This window comes from Rhinoderma darwinii, chromosome 2 (genome assembly GCF_050947455.1).
Source record: "Rhinoderma darwinii isolate aRhiDar2 chromosome 2, aRhiDar2.hap1, whole genome shotgun sequence".
Lineage (NCBI taxonomy): Eukaryota > Metazoa > Chordata > Amphibia > Anura > Rhinodermatidae > Rhinoderma > Rhinoderma darwinii.
Window position 1 is genome coordinate 2,980,625 of NC_134688.1, and position 19,087 is coordinate 2,999,711.

At 51.4% G+C, this 19,087-nt stretch overlaps 1 protein-coding gene across 2 annotated transcripts in view; it reads left to right on the top strand.

The window, feature by feature from the left end:
• The window catches only part of STIM1 (stromal interaction molecule 1), a 70,322-nt gene extending 52,203 nt beyond the window's left edge, over positions 1 to 18,119 (top strand). The window contains exons 3-13 of one of the 2 annotated variants that reach the window (XM_075851277.1): positions 3,969 to 4,083; positions 4,617 to 4,728; positions 5,409 to 5,524; positions 8,584 to 8,761; positions 10,514 to 10,691; positions 11,461 to 11,628; positions 11,708 to 11,808; positions 12,084 to 12,319; positions 12,592 to 12,672; positions 13,752 to 13,809; positions 17,134 to 18,119. In XM_075851277.1, the coding sequence (XP_075707392.1) occupies positions 3,969 to 4,083; positions 4,617 to 4,728; positions 5,409 to 5,524; positions 8,584 to 8,761; positions 10,514 to 10,691; positions 11,461 to 11,628; positions 11,708 to 11,808; positions 12,084 to 12,319; positions 12,592 to 12,672; positions 13,752 to 13,809; positions 17,134 to 17,623 (1,833 nt within the window). In that variant the 3' untranslated portion in view covers positions 17,624 to 18,119. The remainder of the gene's footprint in view (positions 1 to 3,968; positions 4,084 to 4,616; positions 4,729 to 5,408; positions 5,525 to 8,583; positions 8,762 to 10,513; positions 10,692 to 11,460; positions 11,629 to 11,707; positions 11,809 to 12,083; positions 12,320 to 12,591; positions 12,673 to 13,751; positions 13,810 to 17,133) is intronic. The other variant, XM_075851278.1, reaches the window with a different exon arrangement.
• The last annotated feature ends 968 nt before the right edge of the window (positions 18,120 to 19,087 follow it).

A 19,087-nucleotide genomic window follows, 5' to 3' on the forward strand; every position in this document is an offset into this window, starting at 1 on the left:
GCGGCTGATATCAGTCACATATGATGTAATGTCTGGAGGATATAATAGTGCTGGAGTGATATTAGAGCAGCGGCTGATATCAGTCACATATGATGTAATGTCTCTGGAGGATATAATAGTACTGGAGTGATATAAGAGGAGCGGCTGATATCAGTCACATATATGATGTAATGTCTCTGGAGGATATAATAGTACTGGCGTGTTATAAGAGGAGCGGCTGATATCAGTCACACATATGATGTCTCTGGAGGATATAATAGTGCTGGAGTGTTATAAGAGGAGCGGCTGATATCAGTCACATATGATGTAATGTCTCTGGAGGATATAATAGTGCTGGAGTGATATAAGAGGAGCGGCTGATATCGGTCACACATATGATGTAATGTCTCGGGAGGGTATAATAGTGCTGGAGTGATATAAGAGGAGCGGCTGATATCAGTCACATATGATGTAATGTCTCTGGAGGATATAATAGTACTGGAGTGATATAAGAGGAGCGGCTGATATCAGTCACACATATGATGTAATGTCTGGAGGATATAATAGTACTGGAGTGATATAAGAGGAGCGGCTGATATCAGTCACACATATGATGTAATGTCTCTGGAGGATATAATAGTGCTGGAGTGATATAAGAGGAGCGGCTGATATCAGTCACATATGATGTAATGTCTCTGGAGTATATAATAGTACTGGAGTGATATAAGAGGAGCGGCTGATATCAGTCACACATATGATGTAATGTCTCTGGAGGATATAATAGTGCTGGAGTGATATAAGAGGAGCGGCTGATATCAGTCACACATATGATGTAATGTCTCTGGAGGATATAATAGTACTGGAGTGATATAAGAGGAGCGGCTGATATCAGTCACATATGATGTAATGTCTCTGGAGGATATAATAGTACTGGAGTGATATAAGAGGAGCGGATGATATCAGTCACACATATGATGTAATGTCTCTGGAGGATATAATAGTACTGGAGTGTTATAAGAGGAGCGGCTGATATCAGTCACATATGATGTAATGTCTGGAGGATATAATAGTACTGGAGTGATATAAGAGGAGCGGCTGATATCAGTCACACATATGATGTAATGTCTCTGGAGGATATAATAGTACTGGAGTGATATAAGAGGAGCGGCTGATATCAGTCACACATATGATGTAATGTCTCTGGAGGATATAATAGTACTGGAGTGATATAAGAGGAGCGGCTGATATCAGTCACACATATGATGTAATGTCTCTGGAGGATATAATAGTACTGGAGTGATATAAGAGGAGCGGCTGATATCAGTCACACATATGATGTAATGTCTCTGGAGGATATAATAGTACTGGAGCGTTATGGGAGCGGCTGATATCAGTCACATATATGATGTAATGTCTCTGGAGGATATAATAGTACTGGAGTGATATAAGAGGAGCGCCTGATATCAGTCACATATATGATGTAATGTCTCTGGAGGATATAATAGTGCTGGAGTGATATAAGAGGAGCGGCTGATATCAGTCACACATATGATGTAATGTCTCTGGAGGATATAATAGTACTGGAGTGATATAAGAGGAGCGGCTGATATCAGTCACATATATGATGTAATGTCTCTGGAGGATATAATAGTACTGGAGTGATATAAGAGAAGCGGCTGATATCAGTCACATATGATGTAATGTCTCTGGAGGATATAATAGTACTGGAGTGATATAAGAGGAGCGGCTGATATCAGTCACACATATGATGTAATGTCTCTGGAGGATATAATAGTACTGGAGTGTTATAAGAGGAGCGGCTGATATCAGTCACACATATGATGTAATGTCTCTGGAGGATATAATAGTGCTGGAGTGATATAAGAGGAGCTGCTGATATCAGTCACACATGATGTAATGTCTCTGGAGGATATAATAGTACTGGAGTGATATAAGAGGAGCGGCTGATATCAGTCACACATATGATGTAATGTCTCTGGAGGATATAATAGTACTGGAGTGATATAAGAGGAGCGGCTGATATCAGTCACATATGATGTAATGTCTCTGGAGGATATAATAGTACTGGAGTGATATAAGAGGAGCGGCTGATATCAGTCACATATATGATGTAATGTCTCTGGAGGATATAATAGTACTGGAGTGATATAAGAGTAGCGGCTGATATCAGTCACATATGATGTAATGTCTCTGGAGGATATAATAGTACTGGAGTGTTATAAGAGGAGCGGCTGATATCAGTCACACATATGATGTAATGTCTCTGGAGGATATAATAGTGCTGGAGTGATATAAGGGGAGCGGCTGATATCAGTCACACATATGATGTAATGTCTGGAGGATATAATAGTGCTGGAGTGATATAAGAGGAGCGGCTGATATCAGTCACATATGATGTAATGTCTCTGGAGGATATAATAGTACTGGAGTGATATAAGAGGAGAGGCTGACATCAGTCACATATATGATGTAATGTCTCTGGAGGATATAATAGTGCTGGAGTGATATAAGAGGAGCGGCTGATATCAGTCACACATATGATGTAATGTCTCTGGAGGATATAATAGTGCTGGAGTGTTATAAGAGGAGCGGCTGATATCAGTCACACATATGATGTAATGTCTCTGGAGGATATAATAGTACTGGAGTGATATAAGAGGAGCGGCTGATATCAGTCACATATGATGTAATGTCTCTGGAGGATATAATAGTACTGGAGTGATATAAGAGGAGCGGCTGATATCAGTCACACATATGATGTAATGTCTCTGGAGGATATAATAGTACTGGAGTGTTATAAGAGGAGCGGCTGATATCAGTCACACATATGATGTAATGTCTGGAGGATATAATAGTACTGGAGTGATATAAGAGGAGCGGCTGATATCAGTCACACATATGATGTAATGTCTCTGGAGGATATAATAGTGCTGGAGTGATATAAGAGGAGCGGCTGATATCAGTCACACATATGATGTAATGTCTCTGGAGGATATAATAGTACTGGAGTGATATAAGAGGAGTGGCTAATATCAGTCACATGATGTAATGTCTCTGGAGGATATAATAGTACTGGAGTGATATAAGAGGAGCGGCTGATATCAGTCACATATGATGTAATGTCTCTGGAGGATATAATAGTGCTGGAGCGTTATATGAGGAGCGGCTGATATCAGTCACACATATGATGTAATGTCTCTGGAGGATATAATAGTGCTGGAGTGTTATAAGAGGAGCGGCTGATATCAGTCACACATATGATGTAATGTCTCTGGAGGATATAATAGTACTGGAGTGATATAAGAGGAGCGGCTGATATCAGTCACACATGATGTAATGTCTCTGGAGGATATAATAGTACTGGAGTGATATAAGAGGAGCGGCTGATATCAGTCACACATATGATGTAATGTCTCTGGAGGATATAATAGTACTGGAGTGATATAAGAGGAGCGGCATATCAGTCACATATGATGGAATGTCTCTGGAGGATATAATAGTGCTGGAGTGATATAAGAGGAGCGGCTGATATCAGTCACACATATGATGTAATGTCTCTGGAGGATATAATAGTACTGGAGTGATATAAGAGGAGCGGCTGATATCAGTCACACATGATGTAATGTCTCTGGAGGATATAATAGTACTGGAGTGATATAAGAGGAGCGGCTGATATCAGTCACACATGATGTAATGTCTCTGGAGGATATAATAGTACTGGAGTGATATAAGAGGAGCGGCTGATATCAGTCACACATGATGTAATGTCTCTGGAGGATATAATAGTGCTGGAGTGTTATAAGAGGAGCGGCTGGAGCGTTATAAGAGGTATAATTGTTGGGGTTCCTTCGTGTGGTGATACATGTGACGTGCGCTGATGACGCTGGTGTCTTGGTGGGTCGGTTGCGGTCGGCGCTGGGCGGTCGAGAGGGGTGTCACTTACTTATGACCTTGTTTTCTGATTTCAGTTCTTGAGAGAAGATCTTAATTATCACGACCCCACGGTGAAGCACAGCACCTTCCATGGAGAGGACAAGCTCATCAGCGTGGCGGACCTGTGGAACACGTGGAAGGCGTCAGAAGGTAACGTGTGGTGTCTGGCGGTGGTTACCATGACAATGTCCTTTCTAGTGATGCTGCTGCTATTAGTAACTGTTTCCATGGTGATGTAACTGCTGGTCTCCTGGGTAGTGGTCTCCATGGTGATGTAATTCTGGTCTCTTGGGTAGTGATCTCCATGGTGATGTAATGCTGGTCTCTAGGGTAGTGGTCTCCATGGTGATGTAATGCTGGTCTCTTGGGTAGTGGTATCCATGGTGATGTAATGCTGGTCTCTTGGGTAGTGGTCTCCATGGTGATGTAACTGCTGGTCTCTTGGGTAGTGGTCTCCATAGTGATGTAACTGCTGGTCTCTTGGGTAGTGGTCTCCATGGTGATGTAACTGCTGGTCTCTTGGGTAGTGGTCTCCATGGTGATATGAGGGGGTATTGTGGTTCCCTGTAGTCACAGCTGGAGGTTCAGGCTTTGGGTGGAGTTGCTCTTTAATGTTGATCCTGGTTTCCTCCGGGCATCGGGTTTCGTGGTTTTGTCCCTGATCCTTCTCTCTTCTTCCTCAGTGTATAACTGGACGATGGACGAGGTGGTTCAGTGGCTCATCACCTACGTGGAGCTTCCACAATACGAGGAGACGTTCCGGAAGCTGCAGCTGAGCGGCCGAGATATGCCCAGGTACAAGAGCCATGGTGGTGGTACAGGGACCCGAGGATCCGGAGCGCGTACGTGACTGGGGCCCGGGAGGGGTCCGTGACTGGGGCCCGGGAGGGGTCGGCGGCCCGTTTCTGGGGCCCGGGACAATCTGGCAATGAGGCCCTCGGACCAGAACGGTTTGTGCCCCCCTGAGCTGTATTGTATCATGGTGGGTTACACCCCTCCCCCCTCAGTGTTTGGTCCCTCCGGATCCGCTCTAGCAGTAGATTTTTGCCCCTGTGATCGGAGTTGTAACCGCTGAGCATGAGTGACCCCCGGATCACCGAGACCCCTTCATTGGTTAGATACTGATCACAATCCAGCCAATCAGTGCGCAGCTCTCATACGGATGCGGTTACGTTTTCCTGTTTGGTCCTGTGAAAAGATTCTCATTGAGGTGTCTGGGACCGGTCGGGGGCAGTGATGGTGTCCGTGGTAACCAGGATTGTTAGATTGATACAATGTGTCGTCGGTTGCCGTAGTTTCGTGTCATTTATCATCTTTGGGTCCATCTTTACGGCGGTCGTGATCGGCCGCCCGTCCCGCCTCGTTCTGTAATGGCGCTCCACGTTGTATCACGATGCCCACGCTTTGACATGACCGCCGTTGTTTTGTCAGTTCTCGTCCACGGTGATCATGTTCTTTTACGTTTCTGGTCTCAGGTTGGCGGTGACGAACGCGACGATGTCGGGAACGCTCCTGAAGATGACGGACCGCAGCCACCGGCAGAAGCTGCAGCTGAAGGCTCTGGACACGGTGCTGTTCGGACCCCCTCTGTGTGAGTAACCTGCAGCGGGGTCGTCGTGTCCTCGTTGGTCCGCTCTCCGCTGATCTCGGCGAGACGTTAATAATACCAGTGATCGGAGACGTCCTGTGCGCCGCGATATTATCAGTCCGACCTTGGTGTCCCCCGGAGTGCGACATTCTAGTCCTGCAGTCGTCTCCTCTGTCCAGATGACGGCTGGTCACCCAGCTTTCCCTGGCTCCGGCATGGCGGCACTGCTGCTTAATTCTACCTGTGCTCAGATACAGCCGGGTGACGGCCCCTGTTGGCGCTGTAACGGTGGCCATATTGCCGTCTGCCACAGAAAAAACGCCCAGTGAAACGGGAGACGGATTGTGGGTGTCGGGGGCTGTCGCCCAGCTGTTCACAGGAATCTGTATTGTTACTGGCAGGAGATCAGGTGTCGGTCTTCACTGTCGTTCTTGCATTCCATTCATGAACCAGAAAGCTCAGGATGAGCTGCTCCCAGATAGTTGGTTGCGACAGAGCCGGGAATTGTGTCTGTGGGGGGGGGGGGGGGCTATAAATACAATGAATCCCCTTCTATAATATAAGCCCTGGGATTATCATCCGTGACTTGCTGCAGTTGTGGGGTCTGGGGGGTAGAGATGAGGGGTTTTCTTCAGGGTCTCCTGTAGTTGCCCCGGGTCTTTGTGCCCCTGGAAACCATTTGCTCCGTCGTCCGTAAATATTAACTCCGTGGCGTCTGTTTGCTTTACCTGCAGTGACACTTATTTATCTTGTGGTGGTGACCCCGGGGCGATAACCTCGCGGGGGAGCTGGGTGATCGCTGCAGTCACTGTTACATCTCCTACCGGTGGTTGTCACCCTCCTCTCCATCACATGCAGGAGTCTGGGAGAGCTGGGTGATCGCTGCAGTCACTGTTACATCTCCTACCGGTGGTTGTCACCCTCCTCTCCTATACACGATCACATGCAGGAGTCTGGGAGAGCTGGGTGATCGCTGCAGTCACTGTTACATCTCCTACCGGTGGTTGTCACCCTCCTCTCCATCACATGTAGGAGTCTGGGAGAGCTGGGTGATCGCTGCAGTCACTGTTACATCTCCTACCGGTGGTTGTCACCCTCCTCTCCTATACACGATCACATGCAGGAGTCTGGGAGAGCTGGGTGATCGCTGCAGTCACTGTTACATCTCCTACCGGTGGTTGTCACCCTCCTCTCCTATACACGATCACATGCAGGAGTCTGGGAGAGCTGGGTGATCGCTGCAGTCACTGTTACATCTCCTACCGGTGGTTGTCACCCTCCTCTCCTATACACGATCACATGCAGGAGTCTGGGAGAGCTGGGTGATCGCTGCAGTCACTGTTACATCTCCTACCGGTGGTTGTCACCCTCCTCTCCTATACACGATCACATGCAGGAGTCTGGGAGAGCTGGGTGATCGCTGCAGTCACTGTTACATCTCCTACCGGTGGTTGTCACCCTCCTCTCCTATACATCGCATGCAGGAGTCTGGGAGAGCTGGGTGATTGCTGCAGTCACTGTTACATCTCCTACCGGTGGTTGTCACCCTCCTCTCCTATACATCGCATGCAGGAGTCTGGGAGAGCTGGGTGATTACTGCAGTCACTGTTACATCTCCTACCGGTGGTTGTCACCCTCCTCTCCTATACATCACATGCAGGAGTCTGGGAGAGCTGGGTGATTGCTGCAGTCACTGTTACATCTCCTACCGGTGGTTGTCACCCTCCTCTCCTATACATCACATGCAGGAGTCTGGGAGAGCTGGGTGATCGCTGCAGTCACTGTTACATCTCCTACCGGTGGTTGTCACCCTCCTCTCCTATACATCACATGCAGGAGTCTGGGAGAGCTGGGTGATCGCTGCAGTCACTGTTACATCTCCTACCGGTGGTTGTCACCCTCCTCTCCTATACACGATCACATGCAGGAGTCTGGGAGAGCTGGGTGATTGCTGCAGTCACTGTTACATCTCCTACCGGTGGTTGTCACCCTCCTCTCCTATACATCACATGCAGGAGTCTGGGAGAGCTGGGTGATCGCTGCAGTCACTGTTACATCTCCTACTGGTGGTTGTCGCCCTCCTCTCCTATACATCACATGCAGGAGTCTGGGAGAGCTGGGTGATCGCTGCAGTCACTGTTACATCTCCTACCGGTGGTTGTCACCCTCCTCTCCTATACATCACATGCAGGAGTCTGGGAGAGCTGGGTGATGAGGACCCTGGAGCCGCATTGATCACCCAGCTTTCCCAGGGACAGATATAACTCTGCAGCAGCTGGATGAAGCTTCTCCTATGTTTGTCTAGACACGACTCCTCCTTGGCCACGGAGCTGACAGTCTTTCCTGCTGACGTGGGCTGTTATGTGGCCGCACGGACTTGTTTTCCTCTACGCTGCGCTCGGCATAAACATCGGATTATTTTTAGACCTTTTCATTTATAATTTCACACGGAATGAAACTCGACCCCGGCCAGCGGAACGCGGGGAACCGGCCAACACTCAGATAATGGGAGGAAGCGGGGTCCCCGGGGAAGAGGCGGCAACAAATTCTGCTCCACTGCTGCTCTGTATGTGACTTCACATGGGCAGGTCACGTGCTCCAGAGCTCAGGGGGGGGGGGGGGGCGGCAGGTGACCCCCCCCCCCCTCCGCATAGGCCTAGAGTGACCCCCCAGCATAGGCCTAGAGTGACCCCCCCCCCTGCATAGGCCTAGAGTGACATGCCGGTGCTGTAAGTGGCCGCTCCCCTCCCCCACACACTGCAGCTCAGGATGAGGAAGTGGTCACCAGAGTTACACAAGGTTCCACTGTTGTGGGCGGGGGAGGGGCGCTCATAGATGTTGTCAGGATGAGGGTATAAAGGATTTGGGGGGCTGCGGGTGATGGGGGTTGTCACAGCGGTTCATACCCTGCCCCTGTCCTCACCTTTTATCTGTATGTGACGCTGATTATAAGTTTGTGCCCCCCTCCCCCGTGTGTGTGCCCCCCGTGTATGTGCGTTCTGTATGTTGGTGTATCGGGGGGCAGCATTGTGGGCAGCCCTCACCCCCTGTCTCTTCCTCAGTGACTCGTCATAACCATCTCAAGGACTTCATGTTGGTCGTGTCCATCGTCATCGGTGTCGGGGGCTGCTGGTTCGCCTACATCCAGAACCGATACTCCAAGGACCACATGAAGAAGATGATGACGGACCTGGAGGGTCTGCACCGCGCCGAGCAGAGTCTCCATGATCTCCAGGAGAGGTGGGTGATGGGCTGTGGGGACCCCGTGCACTGGGTGATGGGCTGTGGGGACCCCGTGCACTGGGTGATGGGCTGTGGGGACCCCGTGCCCTGGGTGATGGGCTGTGGGGACCCCGTGCACTGGGTGATGGGCTGTGGGGACCCCGTGCACTGGGTGATGGGCTTTGGGGACCCCGTGCCCTGGGTGATGGGCTGTGGGGACCCCGTGCACTGGGTGATGGGCTGTGGGGACCCCGTGCACTGGGTGATGGGCTTTGGGGACCCCGTGCCCTGGGTGATGGGCTGTGGGGACCCCGTGCACTGGGTGATGGGCTGTCATATACGGGGCACATTTAACCATACACAGTCATTATTTCTGTTCACGAGAATACACTAAACTCCCCTGCACCTGTAAAGTTGTGTGGTCAGTACCACCTGCGCCCTGTAATGCCCTTTTACACTGGAGACCCCCTGAGCTCTGCCTGGCACTGCCCCTCCATTACTATATATATATATATCTATCCTGGGCAGCGGTTGCGTATACATCTCTATATAATGACCATGTGACCCCCGCTCCGTGCTGGGAGGTGATGTAGCTGAGTTGAGTGTGCGCACTGCGTCTCCTATCTGTATATGTTGTTTATTTGATGCAGTGGATGTTATAAACACAGGACGGACGCCAAGTCTGGTCCCTGGAGCCGCGCTCATCACTGACGGCCGCGCTTCTATAATTAGAAGGTTCTGCGCTCACATCCTCTGTGCGCCCCCTGCAGCGATAGATTGCCAGCTCTTCTGTTTACGTCCCTATGTACTATATACATCCCAAACTGTGCCAGCAGGAGACGGGTAACACCAGGGTGGCACCACCGCTGCCTCCTGAACGGACGTCCTACAGACAGGGTTTTCTGGGCGTTATTGGAGATTTGCGTTCTCGCTTTTCACGTCTCCCTCAGTATCGTGCTGGCGCTGACACACCGGTATAGCAGAGGGGCCGGTCCAGTACAGACCGCATAGCAGGCAGGGTGTAGTGTCAGCACCGCTGGGGGCACTTCGGAGTTCAGGATCGGGGCTGCCTGAGGCAGGACGGGGCAGATATGGAGACAGGGAGCGCTGACTGGTATCAGTAGGAGCTCTCATCATCCATCGCTGACCCGGAAGCCCCACAGTGACCCCTCTGTTATTACACTGGCATCTGGTAAGTGGGCGCTTTACCACCGTATGTCCCCTTTAAGTAATGGCGGCTCGTACAGGACTTTCTCCTGAGACCGGTCAGAGCCGCGTCCCCTGCTCTCTGGTCCGAGGATTGCAGCCTGCGTGCTGGGAATATGCATCCTGCAGCCACGGCGACCTCTAGTGGTGACCAGGGGCGGTGCAGCAGGGAGATGGTCAGCAGGTATCAATGCCTGGATGGTGCCAGGGATGTGCGTCCCTGGTAGTCAGGCTGGCACAATGACGACACCCCCTTCCTTTTATGTGCCCTCATTGAGGACTGTCTGTGGCAATGTGAACAAAATGAGCAGTTTACATAGGACTGCACCTACACGTCCAACTGTTCCTGATGGTCCTGCCCAATAAGGTGCCGGGCTCAGCATGCCATCTCTTTTACACCTTCACCCCAGGTGATAATGATTATTCTCCCGGGTTCTTCCTATGAAGATCAGGCATCATATGACGGGTAAGGAGGTCCTCTACCTGCCACCTGACCCACCGTGCCTGTAATGCCCCCTCTATGAATCCTCCTTATAACGCACCTTGTCCGGTCTCCGGTTCCAGACTTCAGAAGGCGCAGGAGGAGCACCGCACGGTGGAGGTGGAGAAGGTTCATCTGGAGAAGAAGCTGCAGAATGAGATCTGTTTGGCCAAGCAGGAGGCCCAGAGGTTGCGGGAGCTCCGAGAGGGAACGGAGAATGAACTGAGCCGACAGAAATATGCGGAGCAGGAGCTGGAGCAGGTGACATGTGTATTACTAGTCCCCAGGACTGTGCCCCCAACCCCCATATCACACACTGTACAGGGTATTATCTGTATTACTAGTCCCCAGGACTGTTCCCCCAACCCCCATATCACACACTGTACAGGGTATTATACTTATTTATATTATCTGTATTACTAGTCCCCAGGACTGTGCCCCCTACCCCCATATCACACAGTGTTCAGGGTATGAAGCTTATGTATATTATCTGTATTACTAGTCCCCAGGACTGTGCCCCCTACCCCCATATCACACACTGTACAGGGTATTATCTGTATTACTAGTCCCCAGGACTGTGCCCCCTACCCCCATATCACACAGTGTTCAGGGTATGAAGCGTATGTATATTATCTGTATTACTTGTCCCCAGGACTGTTCCCCGTACCCCTATATCAGTGTTCAGGTCATTATTCTTATGTATATTATCTGTATTACTAGTCCCCAGGACTGTACCCCCTACTCCCATATCACAGTGTACAGCTTATGTATATTTACATTACTAGTGCCCAGGATGGTGCCCCCTACCCCCATATCTTAGTGTATGAAGCTTATGTATATTTACATTACTAGTGCCCAGGACGGTGCCCCCTACCCCCATATCAGTGTTAGGTCATTATCATTATGTATATTTCTATTACTAGTCCCCAGGACTGTGCCCCCTACCTCCTGGCTGTTTATCTTTTCACACCCCACCCCCCTACATTGTCATGTTGCCCCCTGACCGTGTCTGTCCCCCCTCCCCGGGCAGGTGCGCATGGCTCTGAGGAACGCAGAGAAGGAGCTGGAGTCTCACAGTAATTGGTCGGCCCCGGAATCGTTACAGAAGTGGCTGCAGCTGACGCACGAGGTGGAGGTCCAGTACTACAACATCAAGAAGCAGAACGCCGAGAAGCAGCTGCTGCTGGCCAAGGAAGGGGTGAGGATGTGGGCGTGCTCCCCATGCTACCCGCCCGTCCGTGCCCGCCGCCTCATTCACCTTCTGTGTTTCCCTCCAGGCAGAAAAGATTAAGAAGAAGAGGAACACGTTATTCGGGACGTTCCATGTGGCGCACAGCTCCTCGCTGGATGACGTGGATCACAAGATCCTGAGCGCAAAGTAAGTCCGTTATAAAGCGACCGCCCGCCCGCCAGCACCTCCCCCGCTCTGCTCCTATCGGGTAATCTATAGCAGGTGAGAGAGGCTGATCCTGGGAAAGCTGTGTGACCTGTAATAGTTGTATTCATCACCCAGCTTTCCCAGAAACCCATACGACTGAACGTTTTCCTCTTCTCTCTGATATTTGGGGTCTCGTCTGTGTATTGAGGGGGATGGGCATGTGTGGTGGTGCCGCCTCCCCCTCTCTGTGACTGATTCTCATCCCCCTCCTCCAGACAGGCCCTCAGCGAGGTGACGGCGGCGTTACGGGAGCGGCTGCATCGCTGGCACCAGATTGAGATGCTCTGCGGCTTCCAGATCGTTAATAACCCCGGTCTGCATGTCCTGATGACGACCTTAAACCTTGACCCCAGTCTGATGGGGGGGTCCCGTCCTGCAGCCGCCCACTTCATCATGACTGACGACCTGGATGACATGGACGGGGAGATCGTGGCTCCAATCAGCATGCAGTGTAAGTATGTGGGGGAGGGGGTTATTGGGTGGCGCTTAGGTGTGTCCATGGATTCCTGGCAGGGGCTGAATGATGGGGGTTATGCTTGGGCTACACGACTCCTTGTGCCATGTTATTCCCAGCGTATGATCAGTCAGGTGATACAAGTCTCCTATGAGCTGTCATGTGACCGTCCGGCAGGATGTAGTGGAGGATGGTCGTGTAGCCCGGTTCTGGGGGGAGGGGTGTCCTCTGGTCTCCCTTACTGATGGTTTCTCTCCCGGTTGAGACAGACGCGGCCTGGCTCATGGGACGCAGGTACAGCGAACGTCCGTCCACCTGCTCCGAGGATTCTGCCCTCTGGAAGTTTTCCGGTTTGGTCCATGTTCTCGAATCTCCAGAACTGTCCTCTCTCCGATAACCAATCACTTTCCTGCTGTGAATGTGCACCCGGGGCAACTAACAGCCGGCACCGCGGGAGAGGGAGGGGGAGAACAGCCGGCACTGCGGGAGAGGGAGGGGGAGAACAGCCGGCACTGCGGGAGAGGGAGGGGGAGAACAGCCGGCACTGCGGGAGAGGGAGGGGGAGAACAGCCGGCACTGCGGGAGAGGGAGGGGGAGAACAGCTGGCACCGCGGGAGGGGGAGAACAGCCGGCACCGAGGGAGGGAGGGGGAGAACAGCCGGCACCGCGGGAGGGGGAGTGGGATCCTGGTCCGCAGATGAGACCTCAGGGGCGCCGCACAATCCTGTCACATGAGGGGTCAGACCAGGCAACAGACTACGAAGCGTCGCATATAGCAAGTACCTGCAAAACGTCCCATACACTATCACTCCAATCATCCCTGACCCCAGGAGCTCACAATCTGTTCTCCCTGAGCCACACAGAGTATCACTCCCATCATCCCTGACCCTCAGGTACTGTAAAAGGTAATCTTGTGATAATGGGGGGACAAACAGAATTCCGAGTCTCTATTTTCCCACCTGATGTCACGTTCTCTCTGCTCTGACTTTCCAAGACTAATATTGTCTCTGACGTCATAACCTCATATGACAGCATGGCTACTTACCCCACTGCTGTGCATGCTGGGAAAATATGGGTACACTGAAGATGGCATGATTACACTGGAAAAAGCCTAGTCCCCCCCCTCCCCGGTCAGGAACACTTGGCGGGGCCTGGCCTCCCCCCTCGGGTACACTTGGCGGGGCCTGGCCTCCCCCCTCGGGTACACTTGGCGGGGCCTGGCCTCCCCCCTCGGGTACACTTTGCGGGGCCTGGCCTCCCCCCTCGGGTACACTGGGCGGGGCCTGGCCTCCCCCCTCGGGTACACTGGGCGGGGCCTGGCCTCCCCCCTCGGTGCTCTGAGGAAGTGATGGTTACACTGGGAAGGCACTGGGTATGCTTGGGTCACCAGAGAACGATGCTTACGTTGTATTGTCTCTTCTCTCCTCAGCGCCCTCGCTCCGTCACCGCCATACGGACTCTTCGCTCTCTACGCTGGGATCGCAGAGGTTGGTAGAAGGTCATGTGGTCGGCCAGTCTGAGGCTAGCCCACCCATCCATTACCGGCCCAGCAAAGTATCGCTCCACCGAATGCGCAGCCTTTCTCACGGACAGTCGTTCAGCTCCGACCATCATCCTTCCAGCTCCTCCTCCTGTGCCGCCGCATGTCCTCCTCCCCCACCCGGGCCGCACGCCCTGCCTGTCTATTATCACCACTCCACCACCTACTACCTGCAGATGGACTCTCTGCCCGATCTGCCCCCTCCAGACCTCACCTCCGGTATCCCGTGCCGCTCTCCTAGCGTTGGGTAGAGTTGCATGGGCGTGTGTCTGCTGTGACTCACCACTGTGACGTGTGCGCCGCGTCCTTACTAACCGCTGCCCGGTCAATGCATGGAGACCCCGGAAAACTGTCGTCATTACCTTTTAAAAGCCCTAAATCAATTGGGAAAAGTAAATGCCCCCTCTGCACAGCATGCCCACCGCAAAAATCTTCCTATAACAGAGTTACTGTGTAAATCGTGTATACTCCAGTCACACTCAAAGCTGCTGTGATAATTCTGCTGATAAATCATGTCTTGTCCTTCGGTCACCTCCAGAGCTGCAGTCACGATTCTGCTGGTTGTAGCCTGGAATCTGCTGATAATCCCTAACCGCTTAGTTCAGATCCCATGATGCATTGCATTCCAGTAGGGATTGACTATCGTACACTGCCTGGTGTAGACGCTGCATCTCCGCTATGCGGTCAAAGTAAAGTACAGACACAGAACTAGAAGAGTCACCTGACACAAGAGACAGGTGGAATGTTAAATGCAGCTCTGGATGTGCTTAGAGTATAAGACGTGTTGTAAACCCCAGCCTGGGACTGCAGCTCTGGGTGTGACTGGAGTTTTATCCTGTGCAGCAAGTTTGACTATGAACGTAGTGATGACCTGTAGGAATTGTTCTGCTCCAGCGTCTGCGGGGTTAAGGTCAGGTGACCCGGGGAACGTGGATCTCACGGGGTCGGAGCTTACAGCATTTTTGACATTTTAGGTACATAAAAGGCAATGCAACCGGTGGTGTGATAATGGGTGCGGGACGCGGGCGCCGTCAAGGTGACCTTCGTGTTCCATACTAAACATGGTCACAAGTCGCCGTCCGCCGCCCGCCGCAGACGATTTGCAGTAATTTGTAAAAATCCCTCAATCCTGTCAGGATCTGCCGGATTATGTGAGAGCAGACAGCGGGGGATGTGCTCCTCCCGTACAGCAGACACTTGGCGCAGCGCCCGCACCCTGTACATTATATAACGATCATCGGCCGCCTCATCCGACTGCTGAGGAAAAACCTTCCCCGGACCCCCAGTGTGACTGAATCGAGATTTAAAGGGGGGGGGGGGGGGGTCATGGTTTATATTAGTCCCTTTTCCTTACGGTGGCCCCTTCCCTAAATCTTCTGTTATTGCCGTGTCCTTCACCCTCATATACAGATATCTGTGGCTTTATGGCCCCTGCCAGACGCTGAGTGTACAGAACATTGTGGTATTGGCCGTTGTCTGACGTTTCTATATGACCTCGAGCCTCCGTTATCTGACGTTTCTATATGACCTCGCCCCTCCGTTGTCTGACGTTTCTATATGACCTCGCGCCTCCGTTGTCTGACGTTTCTATATGACCTCGCCCCTCCGTTGTCTGACGTTTCTATATGTCCTCGCCCCTCCGTTATCTAACGTTTCTATATGACCTCGCGCCTCCGTTGTCTGACGTTTCTATATGACCTCGCCCCTCCGTTGTCTGACGTTTCTATATGTCCTCGCCCCTCCGTTGTCTGACGTTTCTATATGTCCTCGCCCCTCCGTTATCTGACGTTTCTATATGACCTCGCGCCTCCGTTGTCTGACGTTTCTATATGACCTAGCGCCTCCGTATCTCACGTTTCTATATGACCTCGCGCCTCCGTTGTCTGACGTTTCTATATGACCTCGCGCCTCCGTTGTCTGATGTTTCTATATGTCCTCGCGCCTCCGTATCTGACGTTTCTATATGTCCTCGCGACTCCGTTGTCTGATGTTTCTATATGTCCTCGCGCCTCCGTTGTCTGACGTTTCTATATGACCTCGCGCCTCCGTTATCTGACGTTTCTATATGACCTCGCGCCTCCGTTATCTGACGTTTCTATATGTCCTCGCGCCTCCGTTGTCTGACGTTTCTATATGTCCTCGCGCCTCCGTTGTCTGATGTTTCTATATGACCTCGCCCCTCTGTTGTCTGATGTTTCTATATGACCTCGCGCCTCCGTTATCTGACGTTTCTATATGACCTCGCGCCTCCGTTGTCTGATGTTTCTATATGACCTCGCGCCTCCGTTGTCTGATGTTTCTATATGACCTCGCGCCTCCGTTGTCTGACGTTTCTATATGACCTCGCGCCTCCGTTGTCTGACGTTTCTATATGACCTCGCGCCTCCGTTGTCTGACGTTTCTATATGACCTCGCGCCTCCGTTGTCTGACGTTTCTATATGACCTCGAGCCTCTGTTGTCTGACGTTTCTATATGACCTCGCGCCTCCGTTGTCTGATGTTTCTTTATGTCCTCGAGCCTCCGTTGTCTGACGTTTCTATATGACCTCGCGCCTCCGTTGTCTGATGTTTCTATATGACCTCGCGCCTCCGTTATCTGACGTGTCTATATGACCTCGCCCCTCCGTTGTCTGACGTTTCTATATGTCCTCGCGCCTCCGTTGTCTGACGTTTCTATATGACCTCGCGCCTCCGTTATCTGACGTTTCTATATGACCTCGCGCCTCCGTTGTCTGACGTTTCTATATGTCCTCGCGCCTCTGTTGTCTGACGTTTCTATATGACCTCGCGCCCCCGTTGTCTGACGTTTCTATATGTCCTCGCGCCTCCGTTGTCTGACGTTTCTATATGACCTCGCGCCTCCGTTGTCTGACGTTTCTATATGACCTCGCGCCTCCGTTATCTGACGTTTCTATATGTCCTCGCGCCTCCGTTGTCTGATGTTTCTATATGACCTCGCGCCTCCGTTGTCTGACGTTTCTATATGTCCTCGCGCCTCTGTTGTCTGACGTTTCTATATGTCCTCGCGCCTCCGTTGTCTGACGTTTCTATATGTCCTCGCGCCTCTGTTGTCTGACGTTTCTATATGTCCTCGCGCCTCCGTTGTCTGACGTTTCTATATGTCCTCGCGCCTCCGTTGTCTGACGTTTCTATATGTCCTCGCGCCTCTGTTGTCTGACGTTTCTATATGTCCTCGCGCCTCCGTTGTCTGACTTTTCTATATGACCTCGCCCCTCCGTTGTCTAACTCTTTTTTTCTTCTTATTTCTCAGGGACTTGAGTCGCTCCGATTCGGATTCATCCATCCCGTACATGGGTGAGTCTCGACTCAGCAAGATCCCCAGTTCCAAATCCTCCCTCTCTCAGCGAGCCTTTGAAGAGCTGCCATCCAGTAGCCAAACCCCCAATGGTGGAAACCGCCAGCTGGAAATGTCCGGTATCGGGGGGGCCCTTCAAAGACTTTCCGACAGCCCGCAGCTGGAGAAGATGCTCGGCGACAAGTCGTGCAGCTTAGGAGAGATCAGCATGGCCGGAACGGGACAACCGCATTCTGACTCTTCCCGATCCCACAGCCCGAGCTCCACCGATGCCGATACCCCATCCCCCGGCACAGAGTCCAAGCACAACCACTCAAAGAGCACGCGAATCCCGCAGCTGGCCATGAAGAAGGACGAGGACAGCGGCTCCACCGGGGAGGACAATGACCCCAATTCTGGAAAGAAGAAGCTGACGCTCAATATCTTCAAGAAGCCAAAGAAATAAATGGACCTTTCCAGAGCACAGGAACACGGCGGTGGGGCCACTGCGGACTTCTCTTCTGCCGCCCTCTAATGAGATGCAAATATATGCAGAACTATTGGAGAGGAGGATGCGAGGTGGGAGCCAGGACCGGACGCTTCTCCCGTATCCCCCCCCCCCCCCCGGAGCAGACCTTGCACGTACAATCACTAGTGGGGGGCGCGGGCTGTTCATCCTCGTGTTTATTTTGGGGCTGCTGGCTGATCACTCTTTCCCCCCCTCCCCCCAGTTACGGCATCTCCCCGCTTTGCTATGCATGGCTTTTGGGAATCTTCTCCCTTTGCCACCAAAAAAAAAAAACGATAAACCCCCGCCGAGGGCATTGATAGATTTGTACTTGGGTCGTGGAGTTTTATTTTGTGGGGGATGTTTGGATGACGTTTTCTTTTTTTCTGTATTCTTTGCTTCGGATGGGCATGCCTAAAAAAAGCCAAAACAATAAAAAACCAATAAAATGCTATTTATTAACTGCTGGTGATGCTGGAAGAGCAAAGTCGTGTGAGAGTCTGAGGAGGCCTGACCCGGTCCTGCTCACACAGCTGAGGGTTTGTTACAGTGTATCAGTGTAGACAATCCTGTGAGCAAAGTACAGCAGCAGCACAATCTTCTCTCCTATCCTGGACTCCAAGCTGATAGCGCTTATCTACGCTAATACATTGCAACAAACCCTCAGCTGTGAGAGGCGTTACGTTAGGCTTTCAGCCTCTAAGTGTTAAAAAAATGAATGTTTCCAGACAATGACGGCAAGAAGAGGTCTTGAAAACGGTGACTCCGCTTTATCTACAGGAGACTGGACGAGGACTTTACCAGAAACAGCGGAGATTTCCTGTGTGGTCGGTTGTACCGATTACTAGCCGTAAGATACCGCATCTGATTGTGGGGGGTGCATAGCACCGGGTGATATAGTCGCCCCCTTTAAACTACACCCTACTGCTTGTTAATGATGATATTCTGTAGGGGGGTCCCAGGATCACACTCCGGTGCTGAACGTTACAGGGGTTTCCTATACACTGATCACGTGATGGAGCGGACATCAATCCAATCACCCCCCCCCCCCCCAATAGCTTACACATTAGATAATTGAGTGCATACGATGGGTACACGCAGCAATGTAGGGTGGATGAATTTAGGATCCACAGGGAGGTATTTAGAGGTGACTTGATCTCTATTATAGGTATTGAAGCACAGCGTCAGTCTGCTGCAGCTCGAAGGAAATTGTCAGCTAGAAGAAATCGGACAAAGGCAAAAAAAACAAAACGCTGCTTCGTAGAGTAATACCGTCCAGAATATGAACAAATTAAAGAGGCTGTCGGCAGATTATAAGTGCCCTGTCTCCTACATAATGTGATCGGTGCTGTAATGTAGATAACAGTGGTCCTAGTAATAAAGAGGCTGTCACCTCTTAGCATAAACCTAAAATTTTCAAAT